Source organism: Diachasma alloeum, unplaced genomic scaffold (genome assembly GCF_001412515.2).
Source record: "Diachasma alloeum isolate Michigan unplaced genomic scaffold, Dall2.0 Dall_scaffold_00211, whole genome shotgun sequence".
In the NCBI taxonomy this organism is placed as follows: Eukaryota; Metazoa; Arthropoda; class Insecta; order Hymenoptera; family Braconidae; genus Diachasma; species Diachasma alloeum.
Genome location: NW_021680376.1, coordinates 746,661 through 771,416, shown reverse-complemented (window position 1 = coordinate 771,416; position 24,756 = coordinate 746,661). Strand labels below are relative to the sequence as shown.

The 24,756-nt window shown below is 39.8% G+C and overlaps 1 protein-coding gene across 1 annotated transcript in view; it reads right to left on the bottom strand.

Annotated features, from left to right (window-relative positions):
- Nucleotides 1–24,756, bottom strand: part of LOC107036865 (glypican-6) — a 54,057-nt gene that overhangs the window by 5,786 nt on the left and 23,515 nt on the right. Inside the window, exons 2-4 of the mRNA XM_015255088.1 lie at nt 7,878–8,048; nt 1,683–1,825; nt 1,069–1,317 (exon numbers count right to left, since the gene is read on the bottom strand). Of these exons, the coding sequence (XP_015110574.1) occupies nt 1,069–1,317; nt 1,683–1,825; nt 7,878–8,048 (563 nt within the window). The remainder of the gene's footprint in view (nt 1–1,068; nt 1,318–1,682; nt 1,826–7,877; nt 8,049–24,756) is intronic.

Sequence of the window (24,756 nt, the reverse complement as noted above, 5' to 3'; positions counted from 1 at the left end):
TTGTTATTAATAAATTTATTAATTTATAAATAATTCGGAAATTGAATATTTAAATTGACGATTACATGAATAATAACTTCAACAGCAAGTGGACCATTTAATAATTCAACTAATTAATAATAATTAGTAATTATAATCTATGGATACGGCTATCGCTGATTGGGCATTCGAAAGCCCTCGAAAAATCCACTTTTTCTGTTCTCTCTCATTACGTTTTCCCACTTCACTCCCAAATTATCGGAAACTCCCTAACACCGGTCGCCTAGCAACGAGTGCAATCGCATTTGGCGGCACTCATTGGCGATCACCAGGAGATGCCCTCGCCCGCGCACATGTCACTACAAGTTTGATGAAGTATGAAAAAAAAAATTGATCCGCGGCTATTGCAATGTCCGCTAAAAGGACCGAGCGAAAAAACCAAGTGGTGCTTTTAACTGGCGCCTGGGGGCAGGCGATTTCCACTTGGGTTCGGCAATTTGCTCGCTCAAAGGGTACAGGTGAATGTGCACACAGCAATATAGATTGCAGTCTGTGATATACTCTCGACATTTATTGAAAACCAGGTCACACAATCTAGTGAACCCTGGTTTCATTATGTATTGAATAACATTTGTACGTGTACACTTGGCCATTGGCTCGGCGAACGGAGATTATGGTATGACTGCAATCTGTGTCTGGAGCTGTTACGACTCGGCATGAATTTAACGAGGGCAGTTCCATGGGCGCTAGAGCGGTTCATAAACGTCCCTTTTCGGAATTTTTGCTAGCCCCCTAGATCATGTCTAAATAATTCTAGTCTTTTCCTTAAAAAAAAAAGCACGCTCCGGAAATTTTTCATTTTCAATTTTTCTCAGGGCATTTACATCTCTGAGGGAAGTCCTCAGTTGGCTGCTGGACAGCTATGAAAAGGGGATGGGTTTGAGCTGGAGGAGGTCAAATAATCAGATGTTCTCAATGGCATGAATGAGTTTTGGTGGAAAATTTCGGATTCAATATATTCATCGTGGTATAATTGAGTGATGAAGTGGGATTGAAGTGGTTAAATGGAGTTATTTACTGCCAACTCACCGTCTGCATGTTCTTGAGGACATCAGCAGCGACAGTCAGTGCCTGACTGAAAGCTCTCGTTGCTATAAACGATCGCTTAATCTGTACCCCCAATTTCTGGGGTACATCGCCAAATGAACGCATCTCTTTCATGTGATTGCCGACACACTCGAGATACTTGTCATCGAAGTTGTACTGACCGTTGAGTACAGTGAACATCTTCTGATAGAGGGTATTGAAGAAATTGTCCATCGCCTCATCCAAGTTCACCTGATGGGAAAATTTTAAACTTGAGGATTTTGAAACGATTCATTTTTTATCGACTCTAATTCACTAGTGAAGTGGTAAAACGAGATGAGTCTGTTCCACTCGTGTTGGACTTTAGTTCTCGCTGAATATCTCGGAATTGAAGGGAGTTACCGAAATTTTAATAAATACCTTTCTTGCAGCTCTCATTCTGCTCTACAAAAAAGGTCTTGACAAAAATTTCGCCATCTCTCTTGGATTCCGAGATACCTTCCAAAAACTGATCTATTACCAAGTGAAATTGACTGCTCCACTCTGTTTCCCCACTTCATCATTAAATTCCGAATGCCAAGCATCAATCATTACTGAATTGACCATCTGTTACTCACAGTCCCCTTGGTGTAGTAGCTCTCCAGTTCTTTGAACAAATCCGTAAATACGTAGGCATTCTGTTCATACAAAATGCCATACGTCTTCTTGAACATCTCATGGAAGCCCTTCTTCGATGTTGCCAACAACTCCTTGAAGAAACCTACAAAAAGAATAAAATTGTTCGACTCATCCACGATTTTGCGATCTTCCCCCCTAATTTATTTAAAAAATCTAATGAAAGTAATTAATTAATTTACTTAATTAAAAAGAAAAAACTAATGAGAGCCGGTAATTTCGACTTAAATACCCATATACTCTCCCCCATCACTCCCATCCCCTGAACATCACGATTACCCCCATGAATGAAAGCAGTGCAACAACCTCCACAATAGAATATTTATTTACAGGTAATTAAAATACAACTGTCATTGAAGTTCAAAGGTACATCAAGGAAACTCGAGACGCACTGGGAAAAAAAATCTCAAAGAACGTCATAACTTTGAGATCTCCCTGAAAGAGAGAGGGAGAAAAAATCACGAGAAAAAAAATGGAAAGAAAAAAAAGCGGCCTCTTCAGTGGGCGCAACCCTGTGAACCTCTGCGTAAAGCGGTGTTCAAAGACTCCACCAAAAGTAGGCTTAGATGAGTTGGTGAAAGACCTAGCGGGCTGGGTGGTGGGACGAGTAGGTGGTGCACGCTGGAATGAGAAATAAAAAAAAACGCGAGAGTCAGGGCTTCACATGTCCTCAAGAGTGGGAGGTCCCGTCTGTGAACTTGGCACCGGGGAGTACCGTGTAAAGTGGGTACGTAGGAGAGTGTACCCCAGGTACTCACCTCACCGGCGCACACACGCAATACTTCCTCTATAATCTCCCATTTTTTTTATTCCCTCGTGTTCCTATTTTAAACCACATCAAAGGAAAATTGTGAGTAGATCTCTGTAGCACGTGGAAATTAATTGAGAGAAGGAGAAAAATATATTTGAGACGTCAGAATGAGCGAATTTCGGGGCAATATTGGGATGTTTGATGGATCGTTGAGACATCGTGGGAGAATAACTTTTTTTGCGGACAAAAAATTTTTTTTGAGTCATTTATTCGTTGAAGGATTTGGTTAATTGTTTTTCTTGTCGGCTATCTCTCATAGTTTCCGAGATAATCGCGAAAAACGAAAATGCCAAAAAAATTAATTTAATTCATCTTGTATAGGGAGTAGGAAGTGGAAAAACGCTATCCTGATGTATAAAAATACAACTGCGTGAAACACACAGGCGTATCAAAATGCAACTGCGTGAAACACACAGGCGTATCAAAATGCAACTGCGTGAAACACACAGGCGTATCAAAATGCAACTGCGTGAAACACACAGGCGTATCAAAATGCAACTGCGTGAAACACACAGGCGTATCAAAATGCAACTGCGTGAAACACACAGGCGTATCAAAATGCAACTGCGTGAAACACACAGGCGTATCAAAATGCAACTGCGTGAAACACACAGGCGTATCAAAATGCAACTGCGTGAAACACACAGGCGTATCAAAATGCAACTGCGTGAAACACACAGGCGTATCAAAATGCAACTGCGTGAAACACACAGGCGTATCAAAATGCAACTGCGTGAAACACACAGGCGTATCAAAATGCAACTGCGTGAAACACACAGGCGTATCAAAATGCAACTGCGTGAAACACACAGGCGTATCAAAATGCAACTGCGTGAAACACACAGGCGTATCAAAATGCAACTGCGTGAAACACACAGGCGTATCAAAATGCAACTGCGTGAAACACACAGGCGTATCAAAATGCAACTGCGTGAAACACACAGGCGTATCAAAATGCAACTGCGTGAAACACACAGGCGTATCAAAATGCAACTGCGTGAAACACACAGGCGTATCAAAATGCAACTGCGTGAAACACACAGGCGTATCAAAATGCAACTGCGTGAAACACACAGGCGTATCAAAATGCAACTGCGTGAAACACACAGGCGTATCAAAATGCAACTGCGTGAAACACACAGGCGTATCAAAATGCAACTGCGTGAAACACACAGGCGTATCAAAATGCAACTGCGTGAAACACACAGGCGTATCAAAATGCAACTGCGTGAAACACACAGGCGTATCAAAATGCAACTGCGTGAAACACACAGGCGTATCAAAATGCAACTGCGTGAAACACACAGGCGTATCAAAATGCAACTGCGTGAAACACACAGGCGTATCAAAATGCAACTGCGTGAAACACACAGGCGTATCAAAATGCAACTGCGTGAAACACACAGGCGTATCAAAATGCAACTGCGTGAAACACACAGGCGTATCAAAATGCAACTGCGTGAAACACACAGGCGTATCAAAATGCAACTGCGTGAAACACACAGGCGTATCAAAATGCAACTGCGTGAAACACACAGGCGTATCAAAATGCAACTGCGTGAAACACACAGGCGTATCAAAATGCAACTGCGTGAAACACACAGGCGTATCAAAATGCAACTGCGTGAAACACACAGGCGTATCAAAATGCAACTGCGTGAAACACACAGGCGTATCAAAATGCAACTGCGTGAAACACACAGGCGTATCAAAATGCAACTGCGTGAAACACACAGGCGTATCAAAATGCAACTGCGTGAAACACACAGGCGTATCAAAATGCAACTGCGTGAAACACACAGGCGTATCAAAATGCAACTGCGTGAAACACACAGGCGTATCAAAATGCAACTGCGTGAAACACACAGGCGTATCAAAATGCAACTGCGTGAAACACACAGGCGTATCAAAATGCAACTGCGTGAAACACACAGGCGTATCAAAATGCAACTGCGTGAAACACACAGGCGTATCAAAATGCAACTGCGTGAAACACACAGGCGTATCAAAATGCAACTGCGTGAAACACACAGGCGTATCAAAATGCAACTGCGTGAAACACACAGGCGTATCAAAATGCAACTGCGTGAAACACACAGGCGTATCAAAATGCAACTGCGTGAAACACACAGGCGTATCAAAATGCAACTGCGTGAAACACACAGGCGTATCAAAATGCAACTGCGTGAAACACACAGGCGTATCAAAATGCAACTGCGTGAAACACACAGGCGTATCAAAATGCAACTGCGTGAAACACACAGGCGTATCAAAATGCAACTGCGTGAAACACACAGGCGTATCAAAATGCAACTGCGTGAAACACACAGGCGTATCAAAATGCAACTGCGTGAAACACACAGGCGTATCAAAATGCAACTGCGTGAAACACACAGGCGTATCAAAATGCAACTGCGTGAAACACACAGGCGTATCAAAATGCAACTGCGTGAAACACACAGGCGTATCAAAATGCAACTGCGTGAAACACACAGGCGTATCAAAATGCAACTGCGTGAAACACACAGGCGTATCAAAATGCAACTGCGTGAAACACACAGGCGTATCAAAATGCAACTGCGTGAAACACACAGGCGTATCAAAATGCAACTGCGTGAAACACACAGGCGTATCAAAATGCAACTGCGTGAAACACACAGGCGTATCAAAATGCAACTGCGTGAAACACACAGGCGTATCAAAATGCAACTGCGTGAAACACACAGGCGTATCAAAATGCAACTGCGTGAAACACACAGGCGTATCAAAATGCAACTGCGTGAAACACACAGGCGTATCAAAATGCAACTGCGTGAAACACACAGGCGTATCAAAATGCAACTGCGTGAAACACACAGGCGTATCAAAATGCAACTGCGTGAAACACACAGGCGTATCAAAATGCAACTGCGTGAAACACACAGGCGTATCAAAATGCAACTGCGTGAAACACACAGGCGTATCAAAATGCAACTGCGTGAAACACACAGGCGTATCAAAATGCAACTGCGTGAAACACACAGGCGTATCAAAATGCAACTGCGTGAAACACACAGGCGTATCAAAATGCAACTGCGTGAAACACACAGGCGTATCAAAATGCAACTGCGTGAAACACACAGGCGTATCAAAATGCAACTGCGTGAAACACACAGGCGTATCAAAATGCAACTGCGTGAAACACACAGGCGTATCAAAATGCAACTGCGTGAAACACACAGGCGTATCAAAATGCAACTGCGTGAAACACACAGGCGTATCAAAATGCAACTGCGTGAAACACACAGGCGTATCAAAATGCAACTGCGTGAAACACACAGGCGTATCAAAATGCAACTGCGTGAAACACACAGGCGTATCAAAATGCAACTGCGTGAAACACACAGGCGTATCAAAATGCAACTGCGTGAAACACACAGGCGTATCAAAATGCAACTGCGTGAAACACACAGGCGTATCAAAATGCAACTGCGTGAAACACACAGGCGTATCAAAATGCAACTGCGTGAAACACACAGGCGTATCAAAATGCAACTGCGTGAAACACACAGGCGTATCAAAATGCAACTGCGTGAAACACACAGGCGTATCAAAATGCAACTGCGTGAAACACACAGGCGTATCAAAATGCAACTGCGTGAAACACACAGGCGTATCAAAATGCAACTGCGTGAAACACACAGGCGTATCAAAATGCAACTGCGTGAAACACACAGGCGTATCAAAATGCAACTGCGTGAAACACACAGGCGTATCAAAATGCAACTGCGTGAAACACACAGGCGTATCAAAATGCAACTGCGTGAAACACACAGGCGTATCAAAATGCAACTGCGTGAAACACACAGGCGTATCAAAATGCAACTGCGTGAAACACACAGGCGTATCAAAATGCAACTGCGTGAAACACACAGGCGTATCAAAATGCAACTGCGTGAAACACACAGGCGTATCAAAATGCAACTGCGTGAAACACACAGGCGTATCAAAATGCAACTGCGTGAAACACACAGGCGTATCAAAATGCAACTGCGTGAAACACACAGGCGTATCAAAATGCAACTGCGTGAAACACACAGGCGTATCAAAATGCAACTGCGTGAAACACACAGGCGTATCAAAATGCAACTGCGTGAAACACACAGGCGTATCAAAATGCAACTGCGTGAAACACACAGGCGTATCAAAATGCAACTGCGTGAAACACACAGGCGTATCAAAATGCAACTGCGTGAAACACACAGGCGTATCAAAATGCAACTGCGTGAAACACACAGGCGTATCAAAATGCAACTGCGTGAAACACACAGGCGTATCAAAATGCAACTGCGTGAAACACACAGGCGTATCAAAATGCAACTGCGTGAAACACACAGGCGTATCAAAATGCAACTGCGTGAAACACACAGGCGTATCAAAATGCAACTGCGTGAAACACACAGGCGTATCAAAATGCAACTGCGTGAAACACACAGGCGTATCAAAATGCAACTGCGTGAAACACACAGGCGTATCAAAATGCAACTGCGTGAAACACACAGGCGTATCAAAATGCAACTGCGTGAAACACACAGGCGTATCAAAATGCAACTGCGTGAAACACACAGGCGTATCAAAATGCAACTGCGTGAAACACACAGGCGTATCAAAATGCAACTGCGTGAAACACACAGGCGTATCAAAATGCAACTGCGTGAAACACACAAACTTCACGCATGCGTGGAGTGTATGGAGTGTACGGGAGTGATTCACGCAATGGTGCGAATAGTCACGGCCAAAAAAAAATGCGGAGAGCTTCCCTCCCGAGGACGTGAGCAAGTACATTTTTACAGAGGCATGAGAAAGGAATAAAGAAAAGAGGGGCAGGAGACGGGGGTTAAAAGACGAGCCCTCGATGTACTCATATGGGAAGACTGTTTAATTAAAAAAAAGCCCACAGGGCTGGAAGGCATTCGCCCTCCAGCTCCTGGAATCTTGTTTCCACCCCCATTTGTCCCCCGCCCTCAGTCTCCTCCTCCATTTTCCTCCCTTTCATCGAAGTCCTTGCAGTGGACAGGTTCGATCGTCCCATTATCACTTTCCGGGTCTAACGAGAAAAATTCTTTTGACTGGAGTGAGAAGGGACCGCAGGTCCTCTTCCACAGGACAAAAAAGGAAATTAAAACTCGAGGGGGAATTCAGCGCTTTTTTTTTCTCACGGCTTTTCTCCTCATTTCATTTTCCTGCTTTTATGTGCACTTTCGACTTTAATTATGGGGATTAAAGGACGTATTGGCGAGGGGGGGGAGAGAGAGTTGTCAGTGAAAGGAATTCGATTTGTACTCACTGTGAAATCGTGTGCCTCTTGTTACGAGAAGTTGTTGAAGTCTCTGTAGTGTTGATCTCGTGGCTTTTTCATGTCTGTCCCGGGCACGGGCTTGAAGTCTCAGCTCCATATCAGCTGAACAGCAGACCTCTCCGCCACTACTTATGCCACCGCATGATCTCAATTCCTTGGCTGTAACGAACGAGAGAATTTACATTAACAAAGTTGTTTGACGATTTTTTTTTCAGTAAACATAACTGATTCGTTGATTAGTAGATTGAGGAGGCCTTTAAGTGGTGATAAATTACGGAGAAAGGTCACCGAATTATGGATGAGCTGAATAATTTTATAGTTAGGGCTTCCATGAGATGTTCAAGAAGACGTGTGGCATTTTGTACGAACAGAATGCCGACGTATTTACGGATTTGTTCAAAGAACTGGAGAACTACTACACCAAGGGGACTGTGAGTAACAGATGGTTAATTCAGTAATGATTGATGCTTGGCATTCGGAATTTAATGATCAAGTGGTGAAACAGGGTGGAACAGTCAATTTCACTTGGTAATAGATCAGTTTTTGGAAGGTATCTCGGAATCCAAGAGAGATGGTGAAATTTTTGTCGAAACCTTTTTTGTAGAGCAGAATGAGAGCTGCAAAAAAGGTATTCATTAAGATTTCGGTAACTCCCTTCAATTCCGAGATATTCAGCGAGAACTAAAGTCCAACACGAGTGGAACAGACTCATCTCGTTTTACCACTTCACTAGTGAATTCGAGTCGATAAAAAATGAATCGTTTCAAAATCCTCAAGTTTAAAATTTCCCGATCAGGTGAAGTTGGATGGGGCGATGGACAATTTCTTCAATACCCTCTATCAGAAGATGTTCACTGTACTCAACGGTCAGTACAACTTCGATGACAAGTATCTCGAGTGTGTCGGCAATCACATGAAAGAGATGCGTTCATTTGGCGATGTACCCCAGAAATTGGGGGTACAGATTAAGCGATCGTTTATAGCAACGAGAGCTTTCAGTCAGGCACTGACTGTCGCTGCTGATGTCCTCAAGAACATGCAGACGGTGAGTTGTCAGTAAATAACTCCATTCAACCACTTCAATTCCACTTCATCACTCAATTATACCACGATGAATGTATTGAATCCGAAATTTTCCACTAAAACTCATTCATTCCATTGAGAACATCTGATTATTTGACCTCCTCCAGCTCAAACCTTTCCCCTTTTCATAGCTGTCCAGCAGCGAACTGAGGACTTCCCTCAGAGATGTAAATGCCCTGAGAAAAATTGAAAATTGAAAGAGATGCAGGCAAAAAAAAATTACTCTATAAAATCAATGAACAAGTCCTTCCTTCTTGTTCCACGGAAATGAGTCTCGATTGCCACTCAAGAAGTTTACAATCCTCCGAGTTATTTCGCGCGAGGGTTTCCAAGGAAATTGCAAAATGTCGAAGACGGAGGCGCAGACCCCGGGGGGAATGGGGGAGTTTGAAATTAGCTTAGGCGTTGGATACCGGATATCAACAGATAGACGCAATACAGCCAATTCGAGGAGCGAAACGCCCTCCGTCTTCTGTTCGGTTGATGCCGGAAACTCTCGAAGGGGGTGGATTTGTTTTAAAAGTATGCTCCGCTGTTCGCCTCGTTGGTCGATCGTTCTCCCCCGTGAATTCATCCGACTCTTCTATCTCTCTTCAGTTTCAGAAACTCCGGAAAAATATTCCCCGGGGTGAGGGGATCTGTTTGTCCACTTGTGTTTCCCGGGTTTCTCGTGGTTGAAGTACAAAGTTCTGGATTTTTGTTCTCTCATTCTCTTGGAACAACAACAGGGGAGAGGAGCTCCAGACAATTAAAATAATATTAATGAACATCATCACTTCAAGATGAACCAATTTTTATTAATAACAAATTGATTTTTGGGAATTGAAGATCAAAATTCGTTCGACTGCTGAATTATTCAGCGACGTTGAGAAAAATTTCTCTAGAGAAATCTCGGTGAACGTCCGAATCTTCATCAAGACTGCCCCAATAATCAGAGTTGATTAACCGTGAAAATCGTGAAGATCACTGGAAATTGATTGTGTCGTGCAGCGGAGGAAATCACGAAAAACTTTTACTCAGAAAATAATCCAATTTCGATAAAGAACTTTGGTGGAAGGACGAGCTTCCTTAACTCGTTTTCCACTCACTCAAAGTTTCCTTCCTCTCCTTCTTCCTAGGCGACAGATTCGATTCTCTAAAGGCCGAGAGGAGTGCATCGGAAAGGGTATTCGAGGCAAAAGATGATGGGCTTAAAAGGAATGCTAGATAAAGAATAAAACTAAAAAATTAAGTTGACGAGTGAAACATTTTTGATGAACATTTCTAAATCTGAGGGCTATGAACTAATACGATTGTGTTCATTATTTAATTTCATCCTCCAGACGTTTTGAAACCAAAGAAATCAGTGTTTCAACTCATTCCAGGTTAAAAAAAAATTTAAAAAAAATTATTTTTCAGTCTTATAATTATTGCATTTTATTATTATTACTCGTATTATTATTATTACACGTATATATGTATTCTACTGGGTATCGCCGCCGTCCTTCTAGCGGCAAATAATATTAACTACTATTATTATATTTTACTGAAGAGAATTCAGTAGCGAAGTGGTAAAACGATTCAAGTCAATTTTGACTATTGACCATGTTTCCGCGAATATCTCGGAATCTAATGGAGATAGCAAAATTTTGTTAGAAACTTTTTTGTAGAGCCAATTGAGAGCTACAACAAATGTAATTACGAAAATTTCGCTATCTCCCTTAAATTCGGAAATATTCCTCATAAACTCAACTGGGAGATGAGTCGACTTGAACCATTTTACCACTTCGCTGAATTATTATTTCAAATAATTGATTTTGCAGTTTTGAAACGGAAGAAAAATTCTAGAGCACTGGAAAGTCATAGTTATCCCAACGCGACACATTTCCTAAAAAAAAATGCCTCAAATATTCGCGTCATTTGCCATTAAATGGGATTCCCGAAGGGTGCGGAAAATGTCGTCAATCCTTAATTCACGATTTTCAAATTGAAAAGTAAATGACGTTCATCGATTCATGCACCCCACATTTCTAGGTTATTCCATTAACTTCGCCCATCGGCCGTTTGGCGCCTGAATCACGCGATCCTCAGCATGCCCTAGCCATGTTCCTCCTTAAAGGCCAGAGTGGAATGAGAAAGGGCGCCACAACCGAGGGGTGAGAAGACATTGGGTTGCTAGGAGACACCCCACTTTCACGTGGTATATTGCATTACCGTCCTCGGTGGCAGGATTGGTCATGCAGGGCCACAATTTTTCGTCATAGTATTTTGGAAAAAAAAAAATTTCGTGCCGCCTCTCGGCTCTTCCCTCATTCGCAACAAACACTCTTTCGTTTTAGATCGGGACTTCCCCTTTTTACTTGTCCCCTTGACTCACTGAATTATTCCGGGCTATTCCCCTCCGTTCGATGTTTCAAGGGAACTATTGATTGAGTACTTGAGACCATAAGACCTGAAAAACTATTGCGGACAGGATTCCAATGAGAAAGAGAAATGAGAATTTTCCGAGCTCGTGTACCTGGAAGTAATAAAGTGCGTGTGAAATGTACCACGTGGAGAATTACGTAGATAATTGTGAGAATTGAGAATAGATTTGAGTCCATTTAAGGATTCGGCGGCATTCCATAAATTTTTCATACTAAATTTTTTTTTATAAATAAATTGATGGAATCGAATCATTTTTTATTGCAAATTTAGGTTTTGTCGAGCCCTATCGATGGAAATTAATTACAATTCCATCCGTGTATTATATTTTTGAATGTTTTAATTCTTAGAAAACGGGGTCAGATTAGGGATCACAAGGGTCAATAAGGGTTACAAGGATCAAAATAAGGGTCAATAGAGTCTGAGTAAGGGTCACGGGAGGCCGAGTAAGGGTGACGAGGGTCAGAATAAGGGTCGCGAGTCTCGAAATAAGGGCCACGAGGGTTATGAGGGTCAAACCATTAAGGATCCAACTAATGGTAACAAGGGTCAGATTAAGGACCACAAAGTTCAAATTAAGGGTCACAAGGATCAGAATAAGGGTCACGGGGATGAAAATAAGGTTCAATAGAGTCAGAGTAAGGGTCACGGGAGGGCGAATAAGGGTGACGAGGGTCAGATTAAAGGTCATAAGGGTCAGAATAAGGATCATGACTGTCATATGGTGATAGCGGAGTGGGCAGCGGGCGTAGCTCCCAAGTAAATAATAAATCTCTAAATCAAATAAAATATTTTGCAGTTCAACGTATTGATAATTTTCCTAGAAAAATGGGGGGGAAAATAGAATATGACTCCTAACGGACTACGTTGCCAGCATTTTCCCATATCGGAAGTACGTCGCGACGTGCGCCTGCAGTATATCCCATCGGCGTCTGAGTGGCGTCGCGCTGCTAACAAATAGTTCGCAATACCCCATTATCCACGTTGCTTCTGTACACATATGTACATTGGATTGCTCACGTACAGAATGCCGTACATCCACCCAGAATCGCTTCTCCCTTTTTATACCCGAGAAATGTGGGATACGAGCCTGCACTGGCAAGATGCCTCAGTATTATTTCCTTATTCCTTCCTCTTGCTCCAGCTAAAGTGCTCTCCGGTTGTGGCAATTCTGCTGATTGTTTGCGTCACAGCAGTCAGCGGATCCCTTCATGACGGAATTTATTTATTTTCGGAGGGGATTATTGGGTCACAAGAAAAGAAAAACAGAATTTTATTCAAATTAATGCAACAGTTTTCATCTCCAAAGTTGGGAAACACCTATCGCATTATGTTGCGGACTGGATCTGCCACTTTTGACTGACCTTCGGGGTTTTCGCGACAGCTGTCGAGGTCCGCCCTAAATTGCATATTAGTTATCGACGCGATTAAGCGTTAGTGTCGAATTGTCGTGATTTATTCAGTATTCAGTAGACTCGCATCGAGTGTGTGCAGTCCGCTCCAGTTATTAACGAGACTGGTTAATTATCAGCATTTAAAATTATATCAATGCATTCATTTTAATCAAATTCTGTTTTTTTTCTTGTATTCCAAGGATTGTTAAAAAAATCCGCTCTTCTTTACTGATACAGGACCATAGGTGGGTCCCTGAGTCTTTCATACTGTTGATGAAAGCAAAAACGAAATTTTTCGTCGAACATTTTGAGAATTCCTTCAGTGAGAGCCCCATGACACCCTCAGGTCAATCCAGAAGCAAAAAATTACGAAGACAGTGTGTGAAGGTGGTGCGTCGGAATTGTTCGCATAAAGAACAAGCTGACGCATAATGACGGTACCGCATGCAGGTTCCACACATTTTATTCACCATTTGATCCCTCACGCCAACAATGCCTCCTCATTTTTTAATTGTAAAACCCTAGTCCTTTGAGGACGAATATAATGCTCTTCCGTCATGCATCGCACCACAAATACCCCCATTAACTTTCCACGCACGGAATGACGAATTATTTTTTCGTTGACACCCAGAACGTGAGCTGTTTCACTCGGCACACATTGGAATTCATATTTTTCGGGGAATAGCCCTCCCCAATTATTCCCACATTTTCCTCTTTCGGGTCGATTCATTATCATCAATGCTCCATAATGATCATGAATATGGAGATGACAGCCATGTTTCACCTTTGAAAAAGCCACCGCAATTACAATTCACCGCTTCCTGTCTCCCTAAATCGTACATGTCAATTCTCAATGACGCCAGGCACTTGCGCATAACGAAGCCTTTATACCTCCTAGGAATATGTAAATGTGGGTACGAGCTATCGAGATGTTACCGGCCAAAAACGAACCACGAAACCACTTAACATTCACCATCCATTCATGGGGACGGGGAACAAAAGACGAGACTTATGTTAAAGTAGTCGCTCAATACGACTCTTTATATTTCATCTCCGCTCGTTTTCGCTTTTTTCTCTCTTTGTCTCTCTCGCTGTTTCTCTCTCTCTCGTCCTTCTATTTTGCGAGTTCATTCAGCATTTTAGCGAGAGCATCAAAGACACGGGAGGGAAACTTCACGATTGCCTCAAGATATTTAAGTTTGTCGGGGGTCAGGTACAGCCGACACATGACATTGATCCAGTGATTGAGACGGGGTATACGTGACCGTGACGAAAGGGAATTACAGCTGGGGATGTTGTGACTTAGCGATTGTTTAGAAGTGAATTTAGAGAGGAAATCTGGCATTTTTTAACATTATTTTTTGGAGATTTTTATTTTAGGCGAATCGTGAAGTCCTAATTTTTGGGAATTATTTTTTTACTGCAACAAAAGGATTTGGGGTGAATGATTCTACGGAAAATTTGGGGTTTATCCGATTTTGAATGATAAAATGGAATTATCTTTTCATCATCGAGCGGGAATTTTTTTTATTCAATTTGAGATAGTGAATTTTTTGGAGTGGGAATTGATTTCTTATTTAAATTTGTTTGTTTAGTTACTGTTGTTAACTAAATTTCTCACTTGAATTAAATAGTTTTTGATACTCAATGCTGAAGATATTCCCCCATAAAAAAAATTTAATATGAGCCAATTCCATATATTTTTCATATTTATGAAGAATATATAAAAAAATAATAAAACATATATTTCATATATTATTTATATATTCTATATTTTATATATTTTTTTATATAAATTGGGTCAATTCAAGACATTTTTTTACATATTTTTCAAAACATAAATTTTTCCGTAATTTTTATCTCTGAAATCCCGTGAAAAATCCAAGAACAACGAAACGAAGACCCAAAAATGCCTCAAATGAAAATAATTTCTATTTCAATTTTTTCAAAGTATTTTATCCACCCCTCCAATAATTTAAAAATCCTCTGAACCAATGGCCGATGCACAAACTGAATGCGCTCCAAAAGTCACATTCGCAGGGATCAGCCTCTCTCCATTTCATACGTCGTTGCTCTCTCCCGTCCATTTTTTTATTTTCCATCCAGAACGATATGGAATATTCCCCCATTGTTTCATATCGGCTCGGGTGATTGACGATTTTTTGCATTTTTTTTTTTATCGCGGGACGATGAAAGAACGCTGATGGCGACGGGTTCATCGACCAGGGGCATTTTCACACTGTGTTTAGAGGAATTCCGGACGCTGTTGCTCCGCGAGCGCTCGCATAGGTGTGCTAAAGCAACAAATGGTCTAAATGCAGTGGATAAACAATGACTGCAGGAGAATACGCGTTTTGGCTTCTTGACGTTCGAAAATAACTCAATTCCGCTGTTGATTCAGGAAGTGTATACGTTTGGGAAAAAAATTATTCTTGGGAATTCAAATAAACTTGTAATGTCTGGAGAATGGCATTTCCATTATGCTGATATTATCGTGAACTGCAAGTGTCGGGGGAATTAGCAGTCCTGGACAGGGATAGGCTCGTTGTATTGTTCAAAGTTCAACTACATTTAACAAATTTAAAATATTATAGAATTTATTGATTAAATTTTTCGATTGATAGTGAATAAAATATTTGATAATACTGAAATGTAATTTTTCAGTTAGCAAGCTAATTCTAACTTTAGGTACTTGATTTCCGATTATTCAAATAATCGTCAGTCTTCCTACCTAAATTATTGATAGAATATTTCGACATTTAAATGTACAAATTGAGGATTATTTTAATATTTAAAGTTTTAAGATTTATGTTGAAAATTGACAGCTTGACAATTAACAGTAATTATGACTCATTGATAAAAATTCCTGGAAATTGCAGTGGAACTGTCACTTGATAAAAATTTAAATAAATGTACCGAAAATTTTATATAAAAATTTTTAACAACTTGAAAAACGCATTTATGCAGATTATACTCTGTATACATTTCCGATTTAAAATTGATATTTGAGAACAACTACTACACAAGGGGAGACGCAGGCACGTGCACAAACGATCGTACGTGCCCGTCGTTGGGGCGAAACCTAAATAACATCCGTCATACGTACAGCCGTTCAGACTCCAGGGTTTCATGACATTATTCCAGCGAACAAAATCACTGTTTCAAATACTGACGTAATCGTCAGGTATTCCACTATTTTAAGACCTTAAAATAATCTGTACGTGAGCAATTTCAAATTTGCAAAAAAAGTAATTCAAAAAAAATCAGTGAACAAATATGAGATGAAACAAGTGGGAAATTGCTCTTGTCTTCATATGGCATCGTTATTTTTGCTAATAAATTAGCAATATGTTTCCGAATGGTAATTTTGCACATCATTTTCTTCTACAGTACATAATTCATTGTTTATGTTATCTTATTAAATTGAATGAGATTTATTTTTGTTTTTTTTATTACTGTATATCGCTACCGTCCTTCTAACGGCAAATATTATTAAAAACTATCATTATATTTTACTGGAAATTATTATTATTTCAAATAATTGATTTTTCAGTTTTATAATTATTAAATTTTATTATTATTATTATTATTATTATTATTATTACAGGTATATATATATACCTGTCCTTCTAACGGCAAATATTATTAAAAACTATCATTATATTTTACTGAAAAGAATTATTATTATTTAAAATAATTGATTTTTCAGTTTTATAATTATTAAATTTTATTATTATTATTATTATTATTACAGGTATATATATACCTGTCCTTCTAACGGCAAATATTATTAAAAACTATCATTATATTTTACTGAAAAGAATTATTATTATTTAAAATAATTGATTTTTCAGTTTTATAATTATTAAATTTTATTATTATTATTATTATTATTACAGGTATATATATACCTGTCCTTCTAACGGCAAATATTATTAAAAACTATCATTATATTTTACTGAAAAGAATTATTATTATTTAAAATAATTGATTTTTCAGTTTTATAATTATTAAATTTTATTATTATTATTATTATTATTACAGGTATATATATACCTGTCCTTCTAACGGCAAATATTATTAAAAACTATCATTATATTTTACTGAAAAGAATTACAGACTCATAATATCCATTCAATTTTATGATCAGTAGCTCTCAGAATAAATGCATTGATGAATGAACGGGTAATGACATCCCATTGAGCGGTTGTTAGTACTTCACACCGTGCAGTTCGCAGCATACCAAGAGCGCGAATCGATTCGCCGCACGTAAACTCCAGCATTAGTTAGGGCGTTTTTTTTATGGAAAACACCAAAGGACTCTTTTAACGTTGCACGACGCATTGTCGCACGAGCGCGAGAGTCTCTATTCATGCGAGCTCGTCCTTTATTTGCACTTCCATCTGGCCCCTTCCAATACTAACTGCCAGGGAATACACATGTCTTTCTTTTATACTCTCCTCGAACATCGACGGAAGTGCTAACTCTTCCACTTCTTTATTTCCAACGACAATGCCACTATCCACAATAGAGACTTTCACATTTTTACGGATGAGCCAACGCATTATCGTGCTCAAACATTTATTGCCTCAGAAGGCTTTTTAACTGGAAAATAATAATAATTTGTTGGACAATTTTTGAAGTGACAAGAGATAAAACGAGAGATAAAAAATATGAGAACAGTTGGGTTTAAACAAAATGCCAAATAAGTTTGACAGTTGAGTTTACATTTTCGCATGTCCACTTTCGCGAGACAGTTTTCCCAGCGAATGTAACTTAAGCATGAGCATAATCGAGAGGAGAACGCATGAAACACGATAGTAACAGAGTTCATGTGTCACGGAGAGCAATAGAGCGGTCGTCGGGAGGGAAATCGATAAGGTGCAATGCACGAAAGACTATCTGGACGTTTGGACACTTTATTCCGAGCACAAACTCGCGAATGGTAAGCGCTAAGGTTGCGCTAGCACGTGAGGTCGATACGATCAAAACGCGTACAATAGAGTGCTCCGGGGGTACAACGAGCGAGAGCCGAGAAGATGCGACGTCGAGGGAGAGAGAAGGCACGGGGCTTTTTTATATATCTCGTGTGGGTAATAGCTATGGTTGCGAGGTACTTATAAACCCTTGAACGCCACCTACGGATCCACTTGGAGTCCCTTTTTTCTCGGGGCTTTTATTCTGAAACCCCCGAAATATGGAGTTTTCGCCGGCACAACTTCAGAGTATCCGAGTACTTTCGCTATTTTTGCTTCTAAAAATGCAATTTTTCGACGCCCGTACGGGCGTTTATCTTCAATTGTTCGCTACTAAATGGATGAAATTGAATTTTTCTTCTTCAAATGTAGGTACTGTTGAGCCCTATCGATCGCCATTAATTAAAATTCAATTCATCGATTAGTTTTTAATTTTCGAATCTTTTCGAAAATCGGTTGTCCCACGATAACCAAAAAAATTTTCTGAATCGATTGAATGATGGCTTAAAAAAATACAGGACAGAAGGAAATGAGGCGCAAAATAACCGTTCGGAAGTAAATTGCCAATTTATTAGCAAAAATAACTACACTATTTGCAATACAAGAGCAATTTCCCTGTTTAAAAAAATTTATTTTAGCTTCTCACGCGGAACAACTTAACGGGAACCGTTCTGCAACCCCCGTTCGGGTGTTTTGTCGGCGAAACTCGGTGGTGGGTTTCAAAGGAAGCGTCTTATCGCACAGCTGCTGCTGCTCTTCCTTTTATCACTCTTGACGCAAACAATAATGTTTGCAGTGTTGCATTCGGGGAAAATATTAATTCAGTGGCGTTATCTGTTTTTGTCAGCCGAGTCTTTAATCGGGAAATTCGATAGCGAGGGTATTCCTGACTTGCGAATGATCTGGATTGTCTTTTTATCAATTTCGAAATGAAATTTCATGGAAAATGTGGTAGTAATTCTCATGAGAATGACACTGAATCCAGTTTAGGGAAATAATGGTTATGAAATTTCAAGTTTTAGGTGGAATTCAAGGAAATTCACGACTTTTCAGTGGCAGTGGGACGAAAATTTTACAACTTGACAAAATTACGTGAATTTTTCCCTGAATTTTCCTGATTTTTCCACATTTTCATGGAACAATTGAACTGAAAAATCGAGAATTTAATTGATTTTCTGATGATTCGAAGAAAAAATCGCTGGAATCTTTGATTTTTCAATGACAAAATGTCCCAAAATTCCAGCGGAAATTAAACATGATAAATTTCTGGGATTTGACAAAAATTATTCTGCTCTGAATAAAAATATTCTCAATTGTGAGAGTGCAAAATTCCCATTGACTCGCGACTTTCAGGTCTTTCTGTTCTCGGTATGAATCATTCGGCGAATCCCCGGACGAAGACAGAACAATCGTCAAGTTAATATCACTACACAAAGATATAATTGTCGCCAATGCTATTTGGCTTATAAATAACTAACTGGGGTTCGATATCAGACGTAAGAAAAATCAGAGTGATATCTCACAATGGAGTACGGAGTTCTCGTTATCGTCTGTAATAATATACCTAAGCCCACTGGGTTTCGTTACCTACACCCAACGGATTTATCTTATCGCATTGTTCAACACACGTTCGCTAACCTACGCTCGGAGATAAATGCTCCCTTTAATCGAGTCCATTTTTTTTCGTCGCAATGCATACCTGTTCTCTCTATCATCACGAAATGTGATTTCTTCCTCGCGGGGTGGATGCGTGGGGTTATTTGTCAGAATCACGAGTGGTATAATGTACAGGGCATGTTCTTATACGTCTGATAATAGTGATAGAAGAAGATTAAATATTTATTATTAATAATTGTTTTAAAAAATTAAAAAATGTCAACTTTAGAAATTTTCAATTTTCTAACATTCGTAATATCTCCGGACTCAACAATGCGATTTAAATGATTTTGGGCTGATTTTAAACTTTGAAAAAATATCTTCAAAACGACGCTAAACTTTTTCGAATACACTCAGTGAATCCCGAGATATCGCTATTCAAAATTAGTCTATTTATTCTTCATTGTAACAAAGAGTGATTTCTTCCTCTCGGGGCGGCCGTGTCGGGTTATTTTTCGCGACTAGTAATGTCCACTGAATGTTCACATACCCCTGATAATAATAATTTGAAAAGATTAGATTTTTACCATTAACAATTGTTTAAAAAAATGAAAAATGTCAAATTTAGACATTTTCAATTTTCTGAAATCCGGAATATCTCCGGACTCAACGATGCGATTTGAATGATTTTGAGCTCATTTTGAGCATTGGAAAAATATCTTGAAATCGGAGCTAAAATCCTTAGAATTCACTCAGCCGATCTCGAGATATCGCCATTCAAAGTTGTACTATTTCTCCCTCATTATCACAGAGCGTTAGTGTAAATGACACAGACAGTTTCACGTTCGGCAAACTACTCCACCAAAAGAAGAATGGAGTTGCGAGCAAGTGGGGGAGTGACGGGGGATTTGAGCTACAAAGGGACTGAAAGTAAAAGGGGGACAGAGTAAAATTGACATTAAATCTAGGGGGCCTACATATGTTGAATGTGGGCGCACGTGAGCGTCAGATAGGGGATGAAATATCGACAGGCGTTAGTCTCGGTGAAACTCATTTAGAAGTTGGTGATAGTGTTAGCCTGGCAACTGTACTGGTAGATTCTTCGCTCAGTTGCAAACACGAGACTAACCTCTATGCTACCCCCTCCGTATGTAACACTGGAAACTGATTTATGTATTTCCATGTGGAGACCGGTGTAACGACTTTTGTTGTGCATTAAACACTGCGCTCACTGGCAGATGCACTGGGCCGTCGGGACTGCAGTACTTGAGGATGTACAACTTGTTTGACATTTTATTTTTCAACCATTCGAGTAGTGTTTACGATTTCGATGGATATACAACTGGAAAACTTGTGATTTATCGAATTTTGAATGAGGAAATGGAATTATTTTCAGAAATTTTCATCAATTACGAAATAGAATGATTTTATAACGAAAATGAAAATTTCTTTATTCAATTTTAGATAGTGAAATTGAAATATTGGAGTGTGAATTGATCTCGCATTGAAATTTGTTCATTTAATTATTGTTCATTCCTAAATTTCATCCCTTGGAAATATTCTCAATTCAAAAATTCAAGTATTTTCGATTCAACAACATTTCTAACTTGAATCGAAATGTTTTTGATACTCACTGCCGAAGACATTTCCTCCGGAATCCAGTGGAAAATTTCTCATTCCAGGGATAACGAAAGAAAGAATCAAAATTCCTCAAATTAATTTTTTTTTTAGAATTGAAAATTTGTTTTTTCCCTGTGAATTTCCAAAAATTGTTCTGTACTGAATAAAAAAGGGTTTTCTCAATTCTCTGAATGCAAAGTTCTCATTGACTTGTGGCTTTGATTTCTCCCCGTGTCGCCACGAATCATTTGATGAATCCCCCGACGAAGTCAGGACAATCATCAAATCAATATCACATGCAACGACGATGTAATTGTCGGCGAAATAAAAATAACACGACGTCGTAATTTCTCCTGAATGGCCCGAATAAAGAGTAATATTCCCACATTGTCACCCGCATTCGCACAAAAACGCACAATTTGAAATGGTAGTTCAGATGAAAGGAAGTGATTGTAAACCGAGGGAAGCAGAGGAGGAGGATCAGATGTATATTGAGTTGCGCCTTGAGGAATATGAGTCAAACGCTTGCCTAGCAACGCTCACTTTACTGCTGCCTCACAGCGTTATTTTCCTCTTTCTCGAGATGTGGAATGAGGGAGAAATTGTGAGAAGGAGAGAGTAATAAAAAAATATATATATACACCCAACATTCATGGGAGTGAAACGATACGAGTATTCCTGAGGGAATTCAAGTCGGTTCATTCCCCTATTCCCTTTTGTTCAGATTCACAACTCGCTTATCGGTGTGTACAATACACATTGAATGATATGAGTCATCGGGGCTAGAGTAGGGTTTCCTTATTTTAGGACTGCTTTTGCTGCCGAATGAAAGCATTGCCCGTCAAATCCGAAATTAAATTTTCCTTGTCAGGGTCAGTAATTTTGGCCTAAGGAGTACGAAAAAGTGAATAAATAATGCATAATAATGTATAATAAGACCATACCCACGATTGAAAAAATAATTGCGTAAATGAATCCAATTGTGATTTGAAATATTTTTCCCAATGCCATATTGACCGAGTTCGATCATGAGACTGATTGCATTATCTGATGTTGAAAAAAAAATTATTTTCAAACCAATATTTAGGAAAATGTGAAAAATTTAAAGTTGGCGCAATGTTGGCTGCCGACGTTGGGCCAATGTTGGCCGCCAACGTTGGGCCAATATTGGTTACCAATGTTGAGGCAACGTTGACATTCAGTAACGGGTAAATAAAGTTAATGTTGGGGCGATGTGGGCTGCCAACATTAGGGGAATGTTGGCTGCCAACGTTGGGCCAATGTTCAACGATGACCAAAACAAATAATTAATTCAAATTTCATTTGAATAATTTACTTCGCATGATTAAAACATTTTCATTAAAATATATAGTTCATTAATTTTCAACGAAAACAGTGTTAAAATGAAAAGAAAAATTCCCCACACATGTCGTTTTATTAAGATTCAAAACTACTTTAATCTTCAGAATGCTTTAATCTTCGCGAGAGTGTCACTCCCATGGTCTGCAATAAATTTAGCGTCGTATGCCAACGCCACGTAATGACGTGCCTAATTTGCATAACTCAAGACAACCGCACACATCACAGCCGAGCACTCACCAGTCATTCTCTGTTATTCTCACCGTAAACGTGGGGGAATTGTTTTTCCAGTGTTTACAGGTGTTTTTAATGCTCGTAATTTGCGAATAGAGGAGACTGTCTTCAAGCGTCAATGTCTTCTTAGTGAATGGTGCGATTTGGACGAGTCATGTTTCATTTTAAAGCTTGAAAAAATACTTTCAAAATGAAAAAAAAATGGAGAAATTTACTCTGCAGTTGTTGAATTTTTTTCTCATTTTTTTCATTTTTGGGATATCTGATATTATTTATTAATTTCAATCTCATCAAGTCTTTAAATATATAAAAAATTTCGTGAAGAACGAAGATGTGGAAATTCTTATTGGAATTAAAAATCCTGAAGCTGTCACGAGTCTGTCAAATGCACTCTCATTTCCCCTGGACTCAATTTTTATTTACATGATTAACTTTTATTTAAAAAGCAGACATACTTGGCCGAGGGGTCAATGGGTTCCATTGACTCCCCCTGCTTATGGATCAACGGATCAAAGTGCGCCGACCTTGCGGCTGTGATTACTTCGCCAAGTCTGATAATATGGCAGACATTTAGTGCTAATATTCCATCGTTTATAAAATAATATCGGATGGTATACGCCAAAATAGTTGTTTAAATGAATCATATTGTGTTTTAAAATATTCTTCCTAACGCCATCTTGATCGAGTTTGATTGCGTCATCTGTTGTTGAAAAAATGTATTTTGAAATCAATATGCAGGGAGAGGTAAAAAATTTTAACGTCGGGCCTATGTTGGGGGAATGTCGGCGGCCATCGTTGGGACCAAATGAGGCAATGGGGCTCAAAATAAAGGCCACGGAGCTCATATGGGGGTCCGACTGGGGGTCATATTATAACCCCCCCCCCCTAAACTCAAAAATTAAATAAAATAAGTTAATAAAATATCTCAATAGTGATTCACTCCGCTCGATACCTCAGCGATTGAGATGTTCATCGTCTTTCAATTTCCTCAATATACTTAATACTTCGGAAAAATAAAAGAATGAAAAGCCAATGGTTCATACCCTCTCTCTCCCATTTCATTTTGGGCCACCCGCATGGTTTTCAAACCAATGTCCCGACCCGCCCCCTCTTCCTCCCTCATTCACCTCGCTGGGCCTCACTCTTTTATCTCAACACACGTACCCGTGTTATAGCAGCTGTGCTATTGTAAGAATCTTCACATCATAATACCTGCTGCCTGCAGAAGAAACATTTATATCGAATTCCGGTGATCGATATTTGTTTGTTCTTCAGTCGAAGGACGATGATTCATGGGGAGTGAGAGTTTTTTCGAGATCAAATCATCTAATTTTTTTTTATTTTCAAATACTCATTTTGAAGAGCAAAATTAATTTCCATTTTTGAAGTTTACGTCGGAAATTAAAAATTAGGAAATTCACAGAATATTTTTTTTTTCAAATAATTTAGAAAAAATCAACAATGCAAATCCGGAATTTTTATAAAATCGTCTTATCACTCATTTTGTCATAAAGATCAAACCTGGTTGTCATTAAAAAAAATCCCCCGATTTTCCCAATAATGGAAAAAAACTGTTTCTTAACCTCGGAAAAACAGGCATCGTCAACAATTTTAACGACAAAAAATTTCCCCTCAACTCCGAGCGGCAGCTGGAAAATGTGTGCGCAAGGTGCGCAAGATTCATCCCACAATTCCAGGTGGAAGTGAGTCCCCCAAAGTGGGAGGGAAAAGGAAGACCAGATGAGGAAGAGTTTGTTCTCAAGACAGAGGAGGTAAAAATCTAAAACTCAGGGAAGAGAAAGGAGAAGCCGTGGCGAGAGGCCCATACTTGCAGTATAACCCGGTGAGATCAAAGAACACCGACGAGCGAGAGAGAGAGAGAGCGCCCCGAGACCTCCGAGACTCGACCTGTCTTCACGTGTGTGGGCCTGCGCGGAGCCCCCACCACTCGCGCCGAGCGAGGCCCCATCACCTTGCGCATTCGGGCCGTACCCCCACTCCCGTGAATATCTCGAGAGGTATCGGTATACAGCCCATTCATTCCTCTCCACCGGGATTATCACCGTCTCCTTCAGCATGACTCGATCTACATGCACTTCTGGGGATAATTAACCGGTGATTTTCAGGGGCTTGAGGAGCAAGTGATGATGACAATGTGTGGGAAATAAACAATAACGACTGGAGAAATTAAAATTCCGGGGG